This window comes from Camelus ferus, chromosome 35 (assembly GCF_009834535.1).
Source record: "Camelus ferus isolate YT-003-E chromosome 35, BCGSAC_Cfer_1.0, whole genome shotgun sequence".
NCBI classification, from domain to species: domain Eukaryota; kingdom Metazoa; phylum Chordata; class Mammalia; order Artiodactyla; family Camelidae; genus Camelus; species Camelus ferus.
Window position 1 is genome coordinate 13,438,904 of NC_045730.1, and position 24,308 is coordinate 13,463,211.

The 24,308-nt window shown below is 44.8% G+C and overlaps 1 protein-coding gene across 3 annotated transcripts in view; it reads right to left on the reverse strand.

Moving 5' to 3' along the window:
* PDSS1 (decaprenyl diphosphate synthase subunit 1) overlaps positions 1 to 24,291 on the reverse strand; it is a 37,948-nt gene extending 13,657 nt beyond the window's left edge. The window contains exons 1-7 of one of the 3 annotated variants that reach the window (XR_004317382.1): positions 23,546 to 24,291; positions 19,721 to 19,785; positions 18,768 to 18,888; positions 16,294 to 16,424; positions 7,815 to 7,956; positions 5,144 to 5,255; positions 4,927 to 5,040 (exon numbers count right to left, since the gene is read on the reverse strand). Coding sequence is in view for 2 of the 3 variants with exons in the window: in XM_032473720.1 (XP_032329611.1) it covers positions 4,931 to 5,040; positions 5,144 to 5,255; positions 7,815 to 7,956; positions 16,294 to 16,424; positions 18,768 to 18,888; positions 19,721 to 19,785; positions 23,546 to 23,695 (831 nt within the window). In the remaining variant the exon portion in view is untranslated. Of the gene's footprint in view, positions 1 to 4,926; positions 5,041 to 5,143; positions 5,256 to 7,814; positions 7,957 to 16,293; positions 16,425 to 18,767; positions 18,889 to 19,720; positions 19,786 to 23,406; positions 23,464 to 23,545 lie in introns of those variants that run through there. The other 2 variants (XM_032473720.1, XM_032473721.1) reach the window with 2 other exon arrangements.
* Positions 24,292 to 24,308: the final 17 nt, after the last annotated feature.

Genomic DNA, 24,308 nt, shown 5'->3' on the forward strand with positions numbered 1-24,308 from the left:
ATCCATTCACTTCCCAGCAGGAGTGCTCTGGTTTGCCCACCCCACACCGCAGCTTGGAGCTGCATCTGAGGCTGTCACTATCTGCAGATGACATGATACTCTACACAGAGAACCATAATGACTCTATGCAAAAACTATTAGAATGTATAAATGAATTCAGCAAGGCAGCAGGATACAAGATTAACTGTAACAAAATCTGTTGCATTTCTTTATGCTAACAATGAAATATCAGAAGGTTAAAAAAAAATTCCATTTAAAACCTCATCCAAAAAAACCCCTACAAATAAACTTAACCAAGGAGGTGAAAAACCAATACATTGGAAACTATAACATTGATAAAGGAAACTCAGGATGATTCCAAGAAATGGAAAGATATCCCATGCTCTTGGACTGGAAGAATTAATACTGTTAAAATGGCCATCCTACCCAAAGCAAGCTACAGATTTAATGCAATCCCTATCAAATTACCCAGGACATTTTTCACAGAACTAGAATAGTCCTAAAATTTATACGGAATCACTAAAGACCCAGAATTGCCAAAGCAATCCTGAGGAAAAAGAACAAAGCTGGAGGCATAACCCTTCCAGACTTCAGATACTACAAAGATACAGTAATCAAAACTGTATGCTATTGGCACAAAAACAGACATATCGATCAGTGGAACAGAACAGAGAGCCCAGAAATAAACCTACACACCCACGGTCAATCGATCTGCAACAAAGGAAGCAAGAATATACAATGGAAAAAAGACAATCTTTCAACAAGTGGTAGTTCGGAAAGCTGGACAGTTGCATGTAAATCAATGAAATTAAAACATTCCCTCACACCATATACAAGAATAAACTCCAAACGGTTTAAATACCTAAATGTAAGACATGACACTATAAAACTCCTAGAAGGGAACATAGGCAAAACATTCTCAGACATAAGTCAGCAATATTTTCTTAGGTCAGTCTCCCAAGGCAAAAGAAATAAAAGTAAAAGTGAACAAATGAGACCTAATCAAACTTAAAATCTTTTGCACAGTAAAGGAAACCAACAACAAAATAAGACAACCTACAGACTGGGAGAAAATATTTGCACATGACGCCACTGACAAGGGGTTAATATCCAAAATATACAAATAACTCATACAACTCAATATCAAAAAAAACAAACAACCCAAACAAAAAATGAACAGAAGACCTAAGTAGACATTTCTCCAAAGAAGACACGCTGATGGCCAATGAGCACATGAAGAGATGTTCAACATCGCTAATTAGAGGAATGCAAATCAAAACTACAATGAGGTATCACCTCACATCGGTCAGAATGGCCATCATTAAAAAGTCAACAAATAACAAATGCTGGAGAGGGTGTGAAGAGAGAATCCTTTCACACCGTTAGTGGGTATGTAAATTGGTGCAGCCACTATAGAAAACAGTACAGAAGTTGCTTAAAAAACTAAAGACAGAGCTACATATGATCCAGCAATCCCATTCCTGGGTCTGTATCTGGAAAAGATAAAAACTCTAATTCGAAAAGATACATGTACCCCCAATATTCATAGCAGCACTATTTACAATAAGCAAGACATGGAAACAACCCAAGTGTCCATCAACAGACGACTGGCTTAAGAAGATGTGTTTGGGGTGTGTGTGTGTGTGTGTGTGTGTACACACACACACACACACACACACACACACACACACACACACACATATATATATATACACATCCAATATAATGGAATATTATTTCACAGCCATGAAAAAAGAATTAAAATACTGCCATTTGTAGCAACATGGATGGACCTAGAGAATATTATACTAAGCAAAGTAAGTCAGAGAGACAAATATATCACCTATATGTGGAATCTTAAAAAATAATATAAATGAATCTATATACAAAATAGAAACAGACTCATAGACATAGAAAATAAACTTACAGTTACCACAGGGAAAAGAGAGGTGCAGGGATAAATTAGGAGTACAGGATTAACCGATACAAACTACTGTAAGTAAAACAGATAAGCAACAAGGATTTACTGAACAGCACAGGGAACTACATTCAGTATCTTGTGATAACCTAGAGGGGAAACAATTTGAAATATATATTATTTATATATATAATAATCTGAAATATCTAATACCACGTTGCTGTACACTTGAAACTAGCACAATATTGTAAGTCAACTACACTTCAATTAAAAAGATTCTTGACAACTAAATGCAACATGAGTTCCTGGACTGGATTCTGGACCAGAAAAAAAAAATTTCCCGTTTGTTAGAACAACACGAAAATTGTTAAAACTGGAGTGAGATCTATCTACAGATTATCAAAATCCAAAAAATAGGTGTTCTGCAGATTTGACCCACATATCAAAATTCTGCAGTGGCCCAATGTGGCTTTGAAAATGAGGCAACAGGAAGACAGTCCATTGATTCCAGGCCACATGCAGCACTGGAGAGAATACAAATTCAGGAAAAAAAAGTGCGAAAAATAAATGAATCTGCAGGATTATCATACCCAGTTCTAGGTTCAAATGCCGGCTCAGCTACTGTCTGACAGCAGAGAGGAGACACCAGGGCCCTCTGGTGTCAGTCCTGTCAGATTTTCTGGGGACCAGGTCACAGCATTCATTGGTAAGCTACACAATGGATCTGGCATGACTACATATAGAAGCCAACAGCCAATCATCTTTTAAGATTACTTCTACTTTGACATCAATCAGTGCTGGTGTTGCAGATCACTCCTAAACAGTCCTCTCTCAGACTCAATACTATTTTCCATTAAATAATCCTTAGGACAATGAATTATATGCTGCTAAATTTCCTTCAAATTCCTATAACATCTTGGAATTCCATTAGTTCTTCTGTAACAATTCTGATGTTTAAATTTTCCTTACCCTTTTTTTGGGTAACTCTAATGTGCTTTTTAAAAACATTATTTGTGGGGGATAATTAGGTCTATTTATTTTTAGAGGAGGTACTGGGGATTGAACCCAGGAACTTGTGCATGCTAAGCATGAGCTATACCCTCCCCCCTCTAATTTGCTTTGCACGCATTCTTTTAAAGCCACAGTCTTTGCGTTTTAAATACCAGGAGCACATAAAAATAGTAATTTTGAATATATAACACCTCTGGAACATCTCTATCCATAGGCACTTAAATTTAGAAACTTTTATTCAGAGAGCTCACACTATGATTTTGCTTTATTATTCTAACAGCTCTGGAGCTTAGGAATAAATCACATGAAAAGCGGGTAGTTCTGGGATGAAGCCAGCATGCCTCCTAGTGGACGGCGTAAAACATCTCTTTTGTGATGAGGGTCGAGCCATGTTAATTATGTAAGTCCCTTTTTACTTGCTAATCTGTGAAGAATGAGGTCTTCTTCATAATCAAATATGCGTGCTATCCTGTCTTTGGCTTCCTAAGCAGAGGACAGTGAATTAAGTTCTTCCTTGAGGCCATGGGTTCATTTCTGTGGGCTCTTCGCAGGATTCGATCACTGAGCGCCCCGGTCTGGTTCTGGCTCCAATGGGGGCTGCTGGCTGTGGCTGTGGGAGGTCCACATTGTGTGGACAGTGACCCTCAGCGTTTCCAGTTCCAACTGCCTCACCAGCTGCTCGCACTTCTAACTGCAGTGTCAAGCTTGTGAGGTCGTCACTTAACACACTAGTGGTGGCTTATGAGGACGGGTCTCCCATCTCCTTGGAGATTTTCATCATCAAGTAGAAGATGATCAATGAAGGACTCATGTCACAGCTTTATGGGGCCCATTTAAATCAGTCATTCTTTTATTTAGCATTCTAGTGTCTATTATATTTTTGTCTCTCTCTCTTTTTTTTTTTTTTTTGAAAACCACACTTGAAATTTCTTGGAAATTTAAAAAAAAGCTTTCAATAAAAAGACAAAAATGGCTAAGATTGCAGCCAGCATGTTCTACATAATTCACATTCCTCAGGGTTTCAATTAGGTCTTTTTAGGAAGATATGTTGGCCTCATTCTATTCTGGCTCACAATCACACATTTCTTGACACTTTTCCAAACAGAGACACTATTGGCAAGGGACTTTTTCACCTGGGAGGCCTGAGAAAAAGCTCTCTTCAGCTGTAATTATGTTGAGCGTATCATGACACTAATTGACATTTGCTTCTTAGAAGCCTTTTTTTCTTGTTGCTTTAATTACAAGGGCCTCTTAATCACCCAGTTTTCATCTCATGTTTATCTGTTAGGCTGAGAGATGGTCAGATGGACAATTCTCTGGAGAGAACTGTCTCTCATTCACGAGCTAGCACTGAACACCACATTTTAGTCTACAGGTTAAGGATAATATGAACTGATTTTTGAAAAGGAAAATTATGTGAAGAGTGGTGAGAAGGCCAAGGAGAAAGCAAAGGGTGAAAAAAGTTATGGTTCACATTCAGTTTACACTTGGAGGAAAAATGGTTTGTTTGTATTTCATAAAATTGGGAGGATCTACTGCTTATAAAGAAGTACACAGAACACTAGTACACTCTAGTGTGCATTTTCTTCTGGGTCAATGTTATATTTAAGAACACAGTACTTCATAACTTTGTATGTGTAAAATGTCAGGCATAGTGTGTGATAATCACAAGAGAAACTATGATAAGTTGCTCAAAATGTTGCAGTTTGGAAGTTAGATTGGGGAATATATTATAAAGCTTATTTTCATTCAATCCTTGGGAGGAAAGATGAAAACTTAATGTCTGCATAGCAGAAGAAGTCAGCAAAGGTGAAAACCACAGAAGTTCTCTGCTGTTTGCGGGAGGTAATTCATTTCTTAATGACCTCTTGGGATTCTGATTACTACTTAAGTTTCTCCAGTGAAATTTTTTCTAGGAGAATTAGCTCCCAAGGAAAAGCTAGGAGGTTTTTTGTTTTTGTTTTTGTTTTTTTAACTTGAAAAAAGACAGGACGTACATACTGCTTTACAACTGTTGGCAATCAGACTTGCAGTCTTCTTGAATGTCTTTTCAAGGTAGTGTGCAAATCTTTCATTCTCATTTTCTTTTGACCCAAGCTGAAGAAATTCACCTATAAAGAAAGAAAGGGGTCATTTGAGATATGGATTTTTTTTTTTGCCTGCCAAAATCCTAGGAGATTAAATAAAAAAGAAGAAAAGTCAGAATTAACCTACCACGCACCAAATCTTCAATCACCTGGGTTAAAATAGATATAACAGTTGTATTTCCAATTCGTGCCAGAGCCATCGATGCCGCAGAAAGAATTAAATCCCCAGCAAGGACAGCCTAGAAAAGAAGAAAAACTTAAAGTATCCGAGCATTGGAGCCAATGAAGTTGACTTCTCAGAAGAGAAACACTGAACGGGAGGGCGGGGTCCCCTTGGGTCTAAGATTTTCCCCCTCCTCTTCCTCAGCATGATGTTATCAATCACAGATGTGGGAGGTGTTTGAACTGGATTGGCTCTCAGAGATTACGGGGTCTGTCTTTCCAGTTCAGAGCTGAAGGAGGCGGGAAGTAGCTGACCCTCTGGCTTCATTCCTGGCCCTGGAAAAAGGGCAAAATGGCAAAACACAGCTGCCTTTAGTTTAGTTACGCTGGACCATTCGCTCTCCCCTCAAACCAGGCGGTTTAGCCTCTGCACTTATTGTTTTTTTCTGCTCAGTAAGTCCCTCCCCTTCTTCACCTGGCAGACTCATTTGCATACTCAGGTGGCACCTACAGGAAGTTCACTCAGACCCTCTGTCTCATCTTCTGTGAACACGGCATCCCCTGGACACTGTTGTCTTCCCACATTTTTTTCCTATTTACAAACTCCTAAGGGCACGGACTGGGAATTGTCCAGCTAGTATGCAGCATGCACCAGTGCCTGGCACGACCCACGCTTTTCTCAATGAAAACTAACCAAGGAATCTTGGCTCCAAGCTCAATGCTCTTTGCATACCATGACACTGCCCCTCATTCCAGGATAAAAAATCTTTTTCACTAAACCCTAGATAACATTTTTCCAATCTTCTTTAGATTGTGAGTACATGTCTATACTGTATTTAAAACTAATTATAAATTATGCATGATTGAATTACACGCTGTAATCAAATACACTAATCTGCACAAAGACATGTGTAAGTGTTACAGAGTAGCTATAAATGACAGAGTTCATGGAGCTCTTAATTCATGGAATTTGCAACATTACCACATTTTAAATTTTTAATGTCTGTTCTCTAGTTTCTAAAATCAGTGACATTCAGTATGTTTACCAATTGATCATTTTGTGTAACGTATATTGTATAAGCTATACAATTGATATAAACGTGACTATACACTTATAAAATCACTGTACACATTACGATATACAAGCACACACACATCCACCCCTACATCACTAGCCACTGAGAGCTCAGGACCTCTAGGCTTTGACTTCTTTCCTCTCCTGGCCCCGGGGATCCCAGAGGCCAAAAGGTTCCAGCATTTGGAACTGAAGCTGCCACCTTGGGGATGGCTAGGGCAAGGGGCTAAGGGAAAGATGTGCCAGGGTCCCAGGAAGGGGAACGAGGCTCATGGAGAAGCTATTCTGTGAATGGATTTTTACTGGTAACACAGTAGTTTTGTTTGAGGGACAGAATAGTGGAGGAGACTGGCAGGCGGCCCTGTGCAGGGCAGACCAGTCTCACAGCTCAGAGGCAGGTGACAGTGGAAACACAGTCTTTCACGTGTGCTCAGAAAAGTAGAGGCAGTTGGCAGAGGGGACCAGCCAAGGAGAAAACCTTAACTTGTTCACTCATTCCTCCTCCTCCACCCATACACTCGGGTACTAAGGCTTTAGGACAGGCCCTGAAAACGGCCACAGCCGACTGCAGGACATGTCACGGGGTCACCCGTGACCTCTCCACAATGCAACTCCACCCTTCCCACCAACAGTCTGATGCATGGAGTTCTGTCCACAGGACACAAAACCTCGTCATCTAAAATCTGAAATCAAAGGCTTACCATTGAAACTGCAGGGCTTGACACAGCAAAACCAGCATGTCAAGATAATAATTAAGATGCATTTCTTCTTTGAATCCAATTAGAAAACAGGTGGGAACCAGGTCCAACAGACAGGGGAGGGAGGAGGAGGGAGGGGGAGGGAAACTTCCATCCCGTGAATGTTGTGTTTGTGCTTCGGGAGGGCAGGGGAGGGGGTGCCCGTGTGCTGGGAGACGCTGCTCCCAGGAGGCCTGTGGGTCTTCCCTCTTGTCTGCCCAACTTCACCCCTTCCTCAACCCATGACTTAAACATCCTCAAGCAAGACTCCACATTCTACACGTCCCCTTCAAGAAATGTTAATGAAATATGTAACACATACACATGAACCAACTCAATTATAGTGCCTCTATTTAAAAATGTAAAAATTTCATGGGTGAACAGTACCCCTCTGAGATAGATACAGATGGGTATTCAGACATATATACACATAGTTTTAGTTGTATTTACTTGCCCTGACACTCCGGCATGTGGCAATTAATACATAAAGTAATTAAAATGAATCTGAGTGATCTCAGCCCCAAAGCAAAAGGTGTGATTCCTCATGAAATATGCTTTCTGGATAACTACAAAACTCTCTTTCCTTAACCAAATTCTATATAAAACTGTGAATAAACTGGAATGCTAAATTTTTTTTTTTCCCTATGGTATTATCTATGATCAAACAGCCATATACAGACCAGACATGGAAACTATTTTGAAAGCTGGCAGACCACATTTGAGGAAGCATATTTCATTTTTCAATGAGACAACTCTGAAAAATAAATGCAATCCAATGAACGTGGGATTTGCTAAGAAAGAGTTAAAAAACCCAAAAGCCATACCTTCTTTTCCCCCCAGATCTTATTAACTGTGTGTTTTCCTCTCCGGGAACTGGCGTCGTCGATGATGTCGTCGTGCACCAGGCTGGCAGTGTGGATCATTTCTGCTATTAAGGCTATGGCACGCTGGCTGGCTTGCATGTCTCTAGTTAACAGAAAGCAATGCTTTTTTAACACAGACGCCGCCTATAACCTTCTTAGCAATCATCTTGTGAAAACTGGACATCAGATCTAGGATAAAGAATTTTATTTCTCTAAGAGAAACTGCATAAAAACTTCGGCTTCCCTACATAGTCAATTCTATCTTCTGGAGAACATTTTAAAAACGCAGAAGATACCCTGCACCAGGATTATATTTTAGGGACACATTAAGAAGTAGAATTTATATAATTAATGACAAAAAAAGGATAAACATCTTAGAAGTCTGGGTATCAGGCTGAAGAACTGTCTTTATGTCTTGTAACGGTGGTCTGAGTCAGTTGATCAAGTTTACAATTAGGTTATAATTAAATCCCAGGGATGGATGGGGAAGACGGGTGAATTTAATATTAGCTTAAATATTTAGTAAGAAGACCTGCTGGAATCCCTAATTCCAATTCATATTTAACCTGCAAATTAGAAATTTAAATGTTCACTTCCCAGACTTAACACAAAACACAGGAGAAGCACTCCCAAGAAGACAGACTGATGTGAGTTTTACAGTTAAAAGGGAACCCCATTTCTTTTTAATCATCATCATCTATGCGAATTTTTAAAAACTGAATTTCCAAAAAATCAAACTGAGGAAAATAACCAGCTGAATTTTCTGAACCTAAAACAGAAGGCTGGCTTAAACACATGCTAACCAAACGTTTCACTTATTCCAATACCTTACTTTGCAAACATCACCACGTTCTCTCTCAGAGAGAAGCGTTAGAGGTATACTGAAATGTGGCTTTTTCTTTAAAAAAAAAAAAAAAAAAATCTAATCTGAATATCTGCAAAAGCCAGTGCTCATCCGAATTCCTCAGATCTAGCAGAAGCCGTGAAAAATGAAGTGGAACTGCATTACAGATGCTGGGATTTAACTGCAAACACCGAATCAGCCCGAACGGTATCTTCCTGACTTGCTTTAAATGTAATTTTAAAATGTGGTGCTTTGCCGACAACTCTTAAGATTTTTAGAACTAAACCTCAGAAACTTCCAACTGCTGTGAGCCCGGAAATCAACTGTAAAGTGCTGCTCATTATTTATTAATATGTCACAACTTCAACAGTTCTGGATGCTTCAGATCACAACACATTTTTCCGAGGGGCAGGAGTAAAGCAACCGAGAAGGGGGTACAAATCATTCTACAAAACCACTTTGGTTGAGGAGAAAACGGAGCTCTAGGCAGCTTCTAAGCTTTTTCTAAATCCCTCAGCAAGCCATTCACAAAGCCTAGAGAAGGAAGCTTGGACCTTAAATATTTTTCAGGTAAATTTACTGGATCCTGTCTTATCTGAGTTGCTTGTGCAAGAACAGATGTAGCCTTATACAGTTTTTTTTAAATAAATATAAAAGGCTATGTTTTTAGAATATTTTCTCAACTGAATTTCACTCACTAAAATATACACCTGCTACTGGTTAATAGCAGATCTGACATTAAAACAGCTGGTAAGACTCGAGCCTTCTTCACGCATCTACAGATTGGGTACCACGTCCATCAGCACAAATCACGTCGGCAGGCAGGGCCCCTGCTGCCGAGCTGCACTCGGACAGGAGTGCTCACTGAGATGCTGGGGCTTTTGTCTTTGTTTTAGTATCTTCCAAGTACAAAGATTTCTTACAGTAGTTTGAAATTTCATAGACTCTACATGTATGTAAAAAATGCCATTTTGTATGGCTAAATTCCCGACGGGTGAAACAGGATTCCTGCTTAGAATGTTCTTCCTTGGCATTGTGACACAGCCCCTACCTAGGAGAAACATATTTTAGACACTTTATCATTTTTCCTGATGTACTTTTTCCTCTACAATGAGGCTTTGGTGTGTGTCAGCTTCTATCTGGAAAACACCGCCACAGTGTGTCCACGGCACAGCACTTGGTCTGGAACCCAAATCTCCAGATTACAAGGAACAACTAGCACTGTCTTCAAGATGAAATCTTGGAAGTACCAAACTGAGTCATGCCATCAGAAGCTGGGCACCATTTCTACTTCCTGCTGCCACACTTTCCCAACTTCAGGAGATGAGCTAAGAAAAGCCAGCCAGGTGAGAGAGCGGGAGAAAAGGGGGCCCCTCGTCCTGAAAGGCGGCTCTGTCCACCATGCGATGACTCAGCCAGCCCCCTGGAAAGTCAAGTTCCCCCTCTTCATTCAGTTTAAAACAAGATTTTCATAATGAAGAATTTCCAGCACAGACAGAAATAGGTAGAGTGACAGAATGATGACCTCCCCACGTACACTTCACCAAGCTCACATGTGAGTTAAAGAAAATACTTTGTTCCCCTAGTCACACTAATACATACAAATTACAAGTAATCCCCCGGTGTGGGAAAAGTGTCTCTAAAAAGAAAATCAAACCCTGTCAGTGGATCATCTTGGCTCAGAACAAATGAGGGAAGCAGATAAATTTAAGTGGTAAATGTGGTTTCACTTTAACAGAGACACTTAAATTCCCAAATCTACACAGGGTGGATGGAAAACAGAGTTCTCCAGTGGCATACAGGGGGCTCTATTTCTATTTCAAAATCTTTTTCTGTTTTTTTATCTCTTCTGACTTCTAAAGATAAGTCTTTCACTTTGCTTCTTAGAACTCTGACAACCTTAGTGTTTCTTAAATATCCATCTCTGGTCCATCATGTCAAAATTAACACTCTTGAAAAGACAAGACTGAAAATCCCTCAGACATAGGAACTGCGATCTCTAACGGTGGGGCTCGGAACTGGCATCTTTAAGCAGCGTGCCAGGTGATCTGATCGCGAAGTCAGGGAGCTGCTGCTCTGTACGTGGGGGTGCTCACTGGACTTGGGGTAAGCCCACGTGGAAGCTTTTCCTCAGAGGGGTCTTGACCCAAGCTCAGCCTCAGCAGACCCCCTGCTGCACCGCCTCTAAACCACAGGCATGAGGGGCCACTCTGCTACCTGAGAAGTGACCTGAAACCTGGGGGCTCAGTTCAGAGGTCGTGTGATAGATTCCCCGAGTCTCTTCACAGCCCATGTGCAGAGTCTCCCCTGCTCTGAACAGCACAGCCATGGGAGGGTGGCCGTCCTTTCCTCTGACACGCCGCAACATCTCGAGTTTTAAAGGACACGCGTGGGCATGCATCAGTTCGGTACGGAAGAAACTTCAAATGCAAACGAAGCCTCTGTCTCAAATTCCTCAGGATGTAAATAAACTGCATCTCCCAGGTGTTACCTGAGGGAAGTCCATATATTCAAGTGTTCTGTGTGCTGAGCAATATCTACACAGACTCACATAAAATTTTAGCTTTATCTGCCACTGAGCTGACTTGCTGCAAGTTTGAGTCCCTCAACTTCCGACACCTGTGGAAGTGTTCCGCTTTACCCCAGGTCTGCGCTGTAAGTCTGGGGGGTCCAGGAGAGGCACCTGCAGAGGGAGGGAGGAGCCCTGCCAGGCACACTCCTTGCACTGATGTGACAGGGTGTAAACCACCGGGTTTGTATCTGTTCTCTGTGGCTCTGTGACAAATTACCACAAACTGTATGGTTATACTGGCAGAAATTCTCTCTCAGTTCTGGGGACCACAAGCCCAAAAACAGTTTCCCTGGACTGAAATCGAGGTATCTGGAAGGCTCCCCACAAAGGCTGGAGGGGAGACGCCTCGGCTCGTGGCCACATCACTCCCATCTGGCAGGAGCAGCCGTCTTCACGTCTCTCCTCTTCTGTGCGTGTCGGTCTCCCTCTGTCTCCCTCTTTCAGGAGACAAGCATTTGGGACCCATCAGCATTAGCACATGGATACCTTTTGTGGGGCTGTTTTTCAGCCTAACGGTTTACCTTCTCCAGCCTCTTCTGCTGATGCTCAATGTTTCCTTTTCAGTGATCAGATTCTTAAAATGACCTGACTTTATTATATCTGTCTAAAGTCTTTTTTCTCCTCATTGTTGACACGACCTTGAAGGGTCTGCCCTTCCCAGCAGTGTTCCAGCTGCATGTGGGGGACTGAAGGAGTCCCTGGACGCCGCCTGCTCTCCGCTTCGCACCCTCGGCCCTGACTTCTGTTTCCTGGCTTTGTCTCTGTGCACAGCAACCTTGTTCCCTCCTCACCTGCACACTAAGGATGATGCTCCTGGCAGGTGCATCCAACGTGCCTCCCATCTGAGGAAGGGCAGAGTGGGATGCCTGCGAGCCCACACCTGCCGAAGCAGGTCAGTCACCTTCATAAACCCAAATAAACACACCGGGCTAGAGTGAAGACTTTCTTTGCTGGGAAAGGCAGTTTTAAGTTTGATCCTAACAGTCATGAATCCATTAGGAGTTTTAATATCAAGAGAAAAGAACTGACATCCAAGAGCAGCAGCTCCTGAATATTCAGATTTATCTCCAGGTGAAAACAGATGTCGGCAATGCGGCATCATAAATGATACAGGCTTCCTGCTACTGTTTGTTTTCTTGCTACTGAAGAAGCACCGCATCCTGGAATCCTTGGACACTGGAGAGCGACCCCCATGAAGTTCTATGAGGCCTGTGACCTATCCAGGCTGGCTTTCCTTGCGGGATCCAGGGTGTGACAGAATAATGCAACATTTGGGTTTTTCAAATTGGGCACAGCTGATGGAAATGGAGAGGTTGACTCCTTCAGCGACGAATCAGCCTTAGCGGGGCGGTGGGTGCTGGAAGCAGAGGCTGTGCGCCCGGCATGGTCACAGCTCCACAGCTGTCTTGCTCTCAGTGATGTCGCCTTACACTTGAGCTTGACCTCGCCCACGAAATGGACACCATCTGGCCATGAGAGCCTCCTCTGCCTCAGCAGGTGTCGCTTCTTACACACTCCCAGACCCATTCTAGCAATGAGTAGACCCATCAAAAGTGCCACACCCTAGGTTAAAGACAAAAACATTGCTTTTGGCACCAACCCTCCTGACTACCCCATAAACAGCCACTGCAGTAGCTGGTTCAATGACTCGGAACACACAGAAACCAGGAGCAGTTCCAGCATCAGTCAGTGGCCTGATGTGGGGAGTCATGCATGTGAGCCGGGGCTGTGATGACTGCTCTGTCACAGCTTCCCTAGGGCAGGCTTTTGTCATTTCCTTTGTCTTCATGAGAATCACAAAAGTTACTTCCTCTGAGTTTAAGATTTTTACCACGTTTGGAAACTTGACCTATTAACTACTGTGAACACTGCCTCTTACAGTGTTTTAGCTAGTCAGCGTCTGGCTTTGTAACCTGGGCTAGTGGGAGTCGATGCCACTCGACTGTCTGTACAGTCAAGATCAATCAGTCTGCGCCCAGTGCAACTTGAGCAGGCCCGTTATCCCAGTCACTGGCAGTGACATCCACCTTCCAGTGCCGGAAGATTCCACCAGGAACAGATGGCATCAACAACGATGATAAGAACAGGTGCCCTCAACGAGGCCGCTGAGCAGGAGAGGTGGGGCTTACTAGGGACAAGATGCTTTGTTGTATTCAGTAAGTAGAGCAATTTCATAGAAATCAATTTCTTACAAAGCTCACTTTTGATCTGGATTCTTGATAAAGTCAGTCCTGACCTACAGGTAGTTTGGGTTTGGCTGAACTCTGCTGTGGGCTGAGTTCTCCCGGAAGCAGATTATCCAGTTGAAAGTACAGGATGTCTGCTCAGGAGTGCCCGTCGGGGTGGGGCGGGGTGGGGAGAAACAGCGCTGGGTGGAGGGAAAAGCTTCTGCAACACAGGCCCCTCCATTGCGTGCTCTGAGCTAGAACAGCCCTTCATCTATGGGTCCCCGGATGTGTACTGGCTTGTTTGAGAGGATTCTCTGCAACCCTTTATGACGCAACCCTTGAAGAGGCTGAGAACCGAAGGCTCTTCACCAACAGCACCTGGCCCAGCAAAGGTCCTTCCCTGAAGCGGGGCGCGGCCCGCATGGCTCAGAATCTGGCATAACTGCTTCCTGGGCCTCTCAAGTCTGATCATCTGCTGTGTGCATTCCTACTAGACCTGCCCAGGTACTGGTGCTTTTCAGGACACAGAGGAAAAATAGTCTTGAACTTTTTGGGCCATATTACCCTGAGAATATATTATAATCTATGTATACTTTTCCTCAGAACAATGCAAACACACAAAAGATGTTGCATATGATTCTAAGGGGCTCACAGACCCCCCATAACTCCCACAGGCCTCAGGTGAAGAATTCCCAGTAAAGTAATTGAGGGTGGAACATAAAATGGACAACTGAAAAGCTTACTAAAGGAAAAAGAGAAAAATCAATAGAAGGTATAGCACCCTCCTCCATCACTTCTTAAGGTATCTGTTTATCCTGTTTTCTAAAATCTCCTCCAGGATTACTGCTAACGTACGGAACACAAGTCTCAGAAGCAAGATGACGACGTCTGAGAAGCCTGAGGGGAGCCATTACACCTCAACTGCAAGGTGATAAAGCAGGCCTCTCTCAATTCTGCCAAGGCCAGCAGGCGGCAGGTGAAGCCCTGGAAGGGGTTCTGGGGGCCCTGGCTGGAACCCAAGGCCCGTGTGCTCCTGCCCTGAATCTCCAGCCACTGCCGCCCCACATTGTTCTAAACCACTCAGCAGCAAGATCACAAACGGCCAGAAGCTCTCCCACACCCCCTCCCTGCTTTAAGTGGCATGGGAGTGACAGCTAGATATTTAGCCCATTAAGAGCCTGATCCAAAAGGGTCCTTAGGAAGTAAGAATTCTCAAGAAGTTGGGGTTCGGAGGGTAATACTGTTAGCCTACTGTACCACCCAAATCATGCCACATCCCAGTGCTGGACACGGCCTCCGTCCGGTGCCTCCAGTAAGCCCCACTCCCACCACCTACGGGGACGATGAAGCTGTAGCTAGAACATCCCTGGGAAGGCCGAGTTGAACTTACTTTTTAAACTAGCAATGCCTTTTCTGTGCTACAGTCTCCCATTTTTTCCTGCAACCGACATTTATGCAGTTTCAATGATGAAAAGTGGAAAGACTCTGACTATGAGGATAACAGTGGACAGGATTGGAAGCAGTGCAGAATATCTTCCTTCCCATGTTATCTCTGAGGGTGACGAACGATATTATGCATTAATCTGAGACATTAAAAACATAAACACACACTCTCTCTAGACTAGTCAACCAGGGATGATTTGCTCATCGGGACATCTAGCGAGGTCTGGAGACACTTTTCGTTTGTCATCAACTTGGGGAGGAATACGACTGGCATCTAACAGAGACAAGCCAGGTGTGCTGGCAACCAACCTACAATGCACACAACTATCCCCACAGTAAAGAACGATCTGGCCCCAAATGTCAGTAGCATCAAGGCTGAGAAGCCTGGTTCCAGACCACGTGAGAGGTATTTCCAGTCTTCTTCAGAGGGAGCGTTTCTGCTGCTCTGCCTTTCAGGTGACGTAAAATTGGTCCTGATGTTGGGTGAATGGTCATTGCCAGAGATTTCACTGCTCGTTCAGATAACACTGTGAGCCCCTGGAGAGTTCTCCGGGTGAGCAGGAGACACCCCAGAGCATGCTGTGATGCGCTGGGGTGGCACAGTAGTGGGGCGCAGATGGCTGTGGGCAGAGGTGAGCCTGTGCTCACGAACAACTTCGTTCCCACAGCATCTCAAACTCAGTGCCGGCAAACCTTGAATGTTACCCGCCAAGGAAAAGGAATGTGACACAGATGTTCAACACTAGGGAAATCTATCAGTACACTCTGGTCTTCTGGAGTTTCCAGCAACAGATGATCTGACATAAAAATAAAAACTGAAGACACTCCAGTAATGTGGCAAAGAGTTTTAAAAAATAATGGTTCTGGGTAAATCTTTTGTCTTAAGATTTCCTTTAATATTAAAAAATTGCAGTTGTTTTAACATTTTAAAAATGTATATATATTCGAAACACAGAAGTTCAAAATATTATCTTTTAAGATTTCTCTGTTTGTGAAGGCTGCAGGAAGTTAGGCACTGCAGAGGGTGTGGGGCCCAGAATCTGGGTCTGACTCATGACTTTATAAAGATCAACCTTTGCACTAACAGCTCGGTGTGCACAATGATCACAAGTATGCATACATCCTGGTATTCACTTCTCAGTGAGAAAATGGATTTTGGCTTTGAAAATGCTTTCCAAAATGTTTATTCACAGCTGAAGTTGTTGTTCCCCTACAGGCATTTAAAAGTGTGGGAAAGGAACATGCCCAGACCAGACTCCAGGGTGACCTGAGAAATGCAAAGCCAGAAACTACTCATCACAAAGTGAATTCTCAGCTACAAGATGCTTCCTACACAGGAAACTAAGTGGTAACCTTGGGAAGGAAGGTTGGCCAAGTATAAAACCAACAGAGGAGAGAAAATGAGTAACTCACCGGGAGTTATTATGATGAATGTTACAGGCCCGGGCCATTAGCACCACAATAATTGGTCGAAAGGCTTTTCCTTTCCCATCAAAGTAGTATTCTGACATCTCCTTCAGTTCTGTTGTAGATATGAATAGTTCCTGAAATAAAGTTTCTCTATGTCAGTATGGCATCATACCTGCACCAAAAAAGCAACGGGCTTTCTTTCGTAAAACTTTGATTTTAGTGTATTCATGTCAGGTGAGAAACTCAGCACTCAGGTCCAACATTGTATGACCACAAACCTGGCTGCCCTGCGGCCGGGCCATGAGCGGGGCCTGGCTGGCCCCCGCCTGCCCCAGTGACCCCAAGAGACAGCAGGCGTGGCAGGGAAGCACCAGGTGGCCCAGTGACAGCTGGACAGAGAGAGAAACAGAGCTGGCTGCAGCTTGGAAGACAGAGGGGGAGGACAAAGACGGGAGTGTGGGAGCCAGTGAAGCAGGAGGCTGGGGGGTATCGGGGTACCAGGGGCCAGAAGTCAAGATGGCGGCCGGGCAGGAGCACAGGCTGAGTCTGGCTCAGCCATTTAACCACAGACAAGCCAAAGGTTCACAGAGAAAGTGTGAGACACGGTTTACCTGATGGGAAGGAGCTTACAATTGAGTTGGGGAAGCAAACTTTTAATATGAACTATTCAGTAGTTATACAGTGGTATAACTTGAACAATTAAATGAATTAAAAGTTCAGAGAATGGGGAGATCAGTGTGGATGAGAAAAACCGAACATTTCATGGAGGAGATAAGCTTTGACCGGGGGTTAAAGGATAAGGAGGATTTTGATTTGTGAAGAGAAGGGGGCATGTGTTTCTTGTCTCTGCCACCAGGGACTTACTGGGGTAAACAGAGCTGTTGTCCCAGGAGCGGTGGGAGCTACCTATGGACCCAGAGCCCCTGAGGCTCTGAGGAGAACCCTAAGGCAGGGGGACTGACGGCAGGGGAGGAGGACAAGGAGGGGAAGGGAAAAGCTGGGTCGAGGGTGCTTCCGAGGTTCCTGGGTGGCAACCTTCAATCAACAAGAAAAACAAGAGAAAGAACAACTCGTAGGGGAAAGTAAAGCTTCAGATCTGCCAGTTTGCGACCATCACGGACACTCCATGGAGCTGCCCAGTGAGCAGTCAGATGTATGTGTTTAGGAGAGAGAATTCAATCCGGACCAGAGATATTATCTGGGACTCATAAGCATGGAAAGGGGTAAACTGAAGACACAGAGAGAGAAGGGGCCAAAAGAACCCCAGGGAATGGGAAAACAAAGGGGGTGGTGAGGAGGGGTCGAGAGGGACCTAGGACGCCAACTGAAGGATGGCCAGGGTCAGAGCCAGGAAAGAGCAGAAGACAAGGGATGGGTGTTGCGGAGGCGAGTGGTCACCAGCGTCCAGTGTTGAAGGAGCCCAGGAAAATACAAACTGGATGTGCCGCTGGATTTAGAGCCACTGATGACCTGAGCAAAGGCGCTTCAGAGGCGAGAGAGGCTGGAAAGGAAGGCCCACTGAGATGGTGGAGTAATGGGGAAGGGCAACAGAGAGAGGGAGTGGGGCACATGGGATGGGGATGGGCGGGACTCGGGGCCAAGGCTGAGTCCTTTAAAAGATGGACAGGAAGAAGCTGGAGCATCTGAAATGGATCTGAGACAGAATGAAGAGGGCGAGTCTGCAGATAATGAAGAGGACAGGGAAATACAGATGGGGTTCCTAGAATGCCAAGGAGGAGGCAAAGGGGATGGGACTGTCACCAGAGGTCCAGGGACTACAGTGGAAAGAAGGGAACACTGACTTCCCTGGGTGGGAGGAGGAGGCAGGCCCGCAGCCGGCCCAGACTGTCGGTGACACAGAGCAGCCGTGCAGGGAGTTCCTCCTTCATGGCCTCTGCCTGGCCCACCAGAGAGGAAGTGGCGGTGCTGAGAAATCAGGACAGTGGGGTGGGGGCTGTGGGGGGAAAGCACAGAACCCTGAAAGGGAAGGAAGTCGACGGGGGACATGTGACTACTTCAGGGCAGCATCTGAGAACCCACGTGAGGTTGGGGACCACTGAAAATTGGGGGGATAGGATGATTAACGAAGAAAGGCCTCTTTGGGGGCAGCCTGGCACTGATACCCAGAACTGGAAGGAAGACAGGAGCAGGAGTCACCGGTGGCTTCAGGGCCTCACCAGGCCTGGAGCAGGTGATGATTTGGAGAGGAAGGGTTAGAGAGGACTCTATGTGCTGCCTGTACCTGCACCTGTGCCTCCCCCTCCACCTAGTTTCCCAACTCTGGCGTCACCCCTCACTGGATGGTAACACATATTGCATCCTCCACGTTGCCCCATCCTTGTTGCTCAAGACACATTTGAAACTTGACATTCGTGAGTCAAGTCTGCAATGGCACAGCCCATGTCTGGAAGTCTGCCCTGTTGTCTCGTAGTTCTAAGAGATCAACATTACTTCACAGCATCGCAGAAATACCTTACCTTCCTGATGTCCTCATACAGACCTTTCAAGTCTCTCCAACCAAGTTTAAAAGGATCGGTGTACCTCTCACCGCTCCGTGTCTTACTACAGCAGCACGCTGCTGGCGTCGTGTGATGGAACCTGGAAGCAGCAGAAATGCACACAATGGAAGACAGCGCTATTTTATTACGTGAGACAACTTCATTTTTAAGTAAGAATTATATACACCCATGCATATACATGTAACAGAGTCAGATGATGGAAAACTGAAGCCCAGATACTTACTGGAAATTAAGCATTGATACAAAAAGGTCATTATAACTTAGAAAAACATACAGAATTTCATTCTTGCTCAACGATACACTGATAGTATATTTTTTATAACCAGGACCTTGGAACCCACAAAATCAAAGAAAGACTAAACTATGTTCATTGTGCTCTGAGTTTATTTTAAATTTTATTGTACAGTCAGGCTTCTGTATCTGCGAGTCTCGCATCCATGGATTCAACCAACCTCAGACTGAAAATTTAAAAAGTTCCAGAAAGTTCCAAAAAGCAACACTTGAATTTGCTACGCTCCAGCAACTATTTACATAGCATTTACACTGTATTTACAACCATTTGCATAGCATTTACATTGTATTAGGTATTATAAGTCAAATAGGGATGATTTAAAGCATACGGGAGGATGTGCATGGTTTATATGCAAATATGACACCATTTTATACAACAGACTTGAGCATCTGTAAATTTTGGTATCTGAGGGGAAGGGTCCTGGAACCAATCTCCCATGGATACTAAGGGATGACTGTATTCTCATTTTTTGAAAACGCAGAGATCACATAGAGCAAGTACTGTGGGGCTTAGTTAAACAACGTTCAGTGTGGTAGACCAGCCCACCACAATTCAGAACAGAAATATACTGGCAATGTGACTAATAATTTTAGCAGGTGCAGTATGGATATAAACTTACCGTGATATACTATACATAATTGGAAAGGCAGATGTTAAACTCTTCACAAGATTAAAATAGGACACCTATAAAATAAAAGTATTAAGAATATGTGTGAAAAACTTTAAGACTAGATTTTTGCAAGAATATCCATGAAAAATTTGTTTATAACACTAAATAAAAACTCCCATAATTTATAATAAGTGTAATCTTTATCTTTTAGTTGTCCATTTAGAGACTGCAGACTTGACAAAAATGTTCTCTCTCCTTATTATAAAAGTAATATTTGTCATAACAGAAAATAAGAAAAAAGCAGAAAAACCATTTATAATCTACCCCTTCCCCTAAAGAACACTCCATAATCATATCTATCACTTCCTTTAACTAAGGCTGGGCACTAAGTAGTAAGGATTAGTGTGATTTACACTCTCTTAAAGTCTTAAATTGGTTTAAAGCAAAGAATAATCAAGACCCCCAAAGCATCAGCCCAGGTGGTGGGAAAGAAAGGATTTCAATGTTTAGGAAGAAATTCACAGGTCCACAAACACTTCCTATTTTAAGTTATTGCTCCTAAAGATACTTGGAAATGATACTTTTTGAAAAGTCATGTTAACAAACAAGCAAGCTCAGTATCACATTTTGGTAACATTAGAACAACAAAAGACTGCGTTTTAAAAGATTGAAAGGTGGTGACCGCAAAGAGTAGTCCCAGCAATTATTGTGCACTATTAAGAACCAGGAATTGTGACAGGCACTGGGGACCCAAAGATTACAGACAGCCAATCTCGAAGAATTCAGGGACACAGGCATTTCAGAAGTTACTAACTTACTAATTAATGCGGGAAGGGCTCTTACAGAATACTGGAAACCACTTTGACAAAGGATGGATTTAGCACAAGAAAAATAAAACGAATCCACTCTATTAGTGATCCTGTCTCACAACATGCTTTTACGCTGACACTTACAACCACTTGTTCTTATAAAGCCAGGGAACTTGAAATTCTTGAAAAACTGCTAATACAGATGTTTACATTATATCAAAAGGAAAAAAGCACCTACAGAAACTGTGTGCATTATGTGCTTCCACTGAAAATGTATACACCGACACAAATAAAATCCACAGAGAACAGAGTTTGAAAGTGTATAAGCCAGGATATTAAACAAAAGTTATTCTGGAACAAATAGAATTGTGGGAGTTGTTTGTTTTATTCCATTTTCTGGTTCACATTTGATTTTTCTCTAGATTGCTTTAGACATATTAAAATGACAATAGAGGCTCACTTTATCAGGCAGGTGGTGGCCAAAGAAGATGGTCTGAGTTCTGTTCTCACCATTGCTTTTCATATTCATTAGACCAGTAAGAATATTTATTACATCCCAGGTATTACAATGTCCCAAGAAAACAAAGTGATAAGCCTCCTGGTTGATTGATTTTTTTTTTTTTTTTACTGTTTTATGACAATTAACCTTCTTCTTTCAGCTTTCATGGGTAAATGAGTCACATGAATTCAGTATTTTACTAGAATACTTATTCAGTGTGAGACCTGACCTCTGACCTGGGGTGAAGGGTTAAAACCCCACAGCTAACAGAGTGCCCTGAAGCACAGGCGGTAGAGCCGTGTAACCTGTTAGAAAGCCTGCTCTCTGGAAGGTGGATCTTGGCTCAAATCCCAGGATTTCCTGGCGGTTACCATGCAACATCTTTCTGTGGATCGTATCTACTCAAAGAAACGCTGAGGTTAATGGAAAGCTCCTGGCTGTATACATTTAATATGGTATCTACTCAATCAAGCTGTTTTGTATGGGAAGAGTACCTTCAGGCAATGTTTTCCAAAGTGAGGTTAGAGAATGCACTGAAGAGCAGGAAACTATTTATTAGAAGGGAGCCAGGGAACTGGAGTCACTCAGTGCGCCACTACCAGCACGAGGAACAAGCTTTTCCAATTCAGGTTTTGTGCCTTCCCATCACATACTCTGCTTGAAAGCCAACCTTGCCTCCCTCCCACGAATTTACTTGTTGAAAAGTGCAAAAACGCTGAGTAAGAATCAAGACATGCTGGCAAGGGATTTGGCACAATCAAACGCTGGTTTCCGTCCTATTACAAGACGTGTGAACACTACCAATGGAGAAATCTGGGGAACACACCAACATCAGGAAGGGTGGAGCTGCGTTGGTGGAGCCGGGCACGGCTTTACTGTTGTTGCTCTTTGTCCCTAAGGACCAACTAGCCAAAGCACACGTGGCTGAGGCAGACCAGAAAGCTCATGTATCAATTTATAGTGAAAAATGCCATGGATACATAAATCAGAAATACATGGTATTGGCATCATCAGCACAGTCCCTCCTTGTGGTCATTAAGGCAGACGCAGAAGACCTGGAGCATACTGTCTGCGGTAAAGCACCCTTTACGGGGCTGAGATAATTGCTTGCTGGGCATGGAAGCAAAGGATTATAAAAGAAAGGAAGTACCAGTGACATCAACGGTGGGAGCGCCTACCTCTCCAAATAACGTCCCCATGTACGCTACTAGAAATCTTTGAAGCCTGGCTAGGACAGTACTGAAATGGATCCCAGCAGACTCTTTATCCCATCTTCTCTCTTTACTGTCTAGTCTATAGATTAGCCCAGCTGCCATTCTCTCTCCAAATATCTATTTTGGATAAGTTGTGACATGTACACCCATATGTATCCAAAAGCAGACATTCCGAAATGCAACAAATTTCATATTGGAGAAAATGGTGTTTGATGGGTACAGGGAACTGTACCAAATCTGACTGAAACAGAAGAGTCCTAAATGAAATACACTTTTTAAAAAAATGAGCCTTTCAGGAGAGGATATATAGCTCAAGTGGTAGAGTGCAGGCTTAGCATGCATGAGTTCCTGGGTTCAATCCCCAGGACCTCATCTAAGAATAAATAAGTAAATAAACCTAATTGCTGCCCCCTCCTCCCCAAGAGCCTTGTGGATGAGAGTTGAATCCATACAAGTACTCTATGACCGGAAAAGTCTTTAGAAAGGACAGTGAGTTCTTAGAATTTGCGTGGTTACGCTAAACAGTAGGAGCTTAGGGTACGGGCACATTGAGAATTAATCACTACAAGGTGCGGAAAGGACTCAGAGCCATAAATACTTGTCAACATTCAGGAGCTAAACTGATCAGAAGAGGGAGAAAAAGGAGATGGAGCCCAAAGGTAGGAGGTAGCAGGGGAGAGCGTCAAGGAATCATGGTTAGTGCTTGGACTCTGATTCTGTTTCAAGAAGGCACAGGTGGGCTTAAAGCTCAAGGTTTCTCCAGTTGCGACATCCTCAGGCCTCTTCTCCTTCCAGTACCCTTCTACTCCGTCCAGGTTTGCCCTCCCTCCGAAGCAACTACCGCACGACCGAAATACGGTCCACTCTAAGCACCAGCCCTGCTTTCTCCACGAGGCCTTTTCCGCCTAATCCGAGGCTCCCCAGATCCGAGGGGCCTCAGATCACTTTTTGCTCTAAAATCCCAGTTAAGTTCCTTCGCCCCCGAAGCCCTGGCTGTAACTCGAGAGGAAAGCGCTGCCCCCGGTCTCCATGCTTTACTCCTCCGTATCCCAGGGGGCAAGTGGACCACTCCTGCGTTTCCCAGAGACCTGGATCCTCACCGCCCCGTCCCCAAACCCCAAGTGCTCCCCTGTCCCCAGGACACCGCTCTGCAGCCCGGCGCAGAGCGCCTACCCCTCAACTCCCGTTCCCGGGGCCCCGCCAGCCCCGGGTCGCGTCCCGCAAGCCGCTCGCGCCCATTCATTCAGCCGCGCCGCTGTCATTGGCGCCGTGACCTCTGTGCCCGGCCGCGGCGCGCGCTTCCCGGCCTCACCTGCGCGCGGGTGACATCGGCGGCGGCGGCGGCGGCGGCGGCGGCGCGCGGCCCGGACGGTCCCGCGCGGCCGGGGCACCCGGGCCCCAGGCTCCGCGCCTCCGGCCTCCAGGAGCAGCCGTGCCGCCACCGCCACCAGCGAGAGGCCATGGTCCGAGTCTGAAAGTCGCGGCAGAGCGGCAGCTCCGCCTCTGGCCCGGCGTCCCCTCCTCCCGGGACCCGGAGCAGGAAGTTCGGCCCCGGAAGGGCTTCGGTCCCGTCGCCCCCGCCCTCCTCGCTAGCTGCCCGGGCGTCCTCTGCGCGGACTCTCGGCTGCCGCTGGCCCGGGACTGACCGCGGAGCCGCCGAGGGCTGCGCTGCGGCGGGCGGCTGGACCCCTCGCCCCACCACGGGCCGCCGGCCGGGGAGAAGCCAGCGTGACCTTCCTGCTGGGGAGCGGCCTCTCCCGACCCCGCCCTGCCCGAGCCTCCAACAGTCAGGGCGAAAATGCACCCTTGGCCGACCGCCTGCCGCCAGAAGTGCCACACAGGGCGCCCAGCGAGCCGTCACGAACTTTCCTTCTGCGAATCAAGGGAGAAACGGGACGCAAAGAATCGGGTTCCTGTTTTGCTGTCTAATCGGAAGGCTCCGGCTTCCCCAGCTGCTTCTCTTGGGTGTCACTTGCCACGACTTCGTCGTCTGCTCCTTATGGCCACCTGGCCTTGAAAGAAGTGCCTGCCTTTTACTTCTTTCCAGCAACAAGTCAAACCCCGAGCAGGGCTGT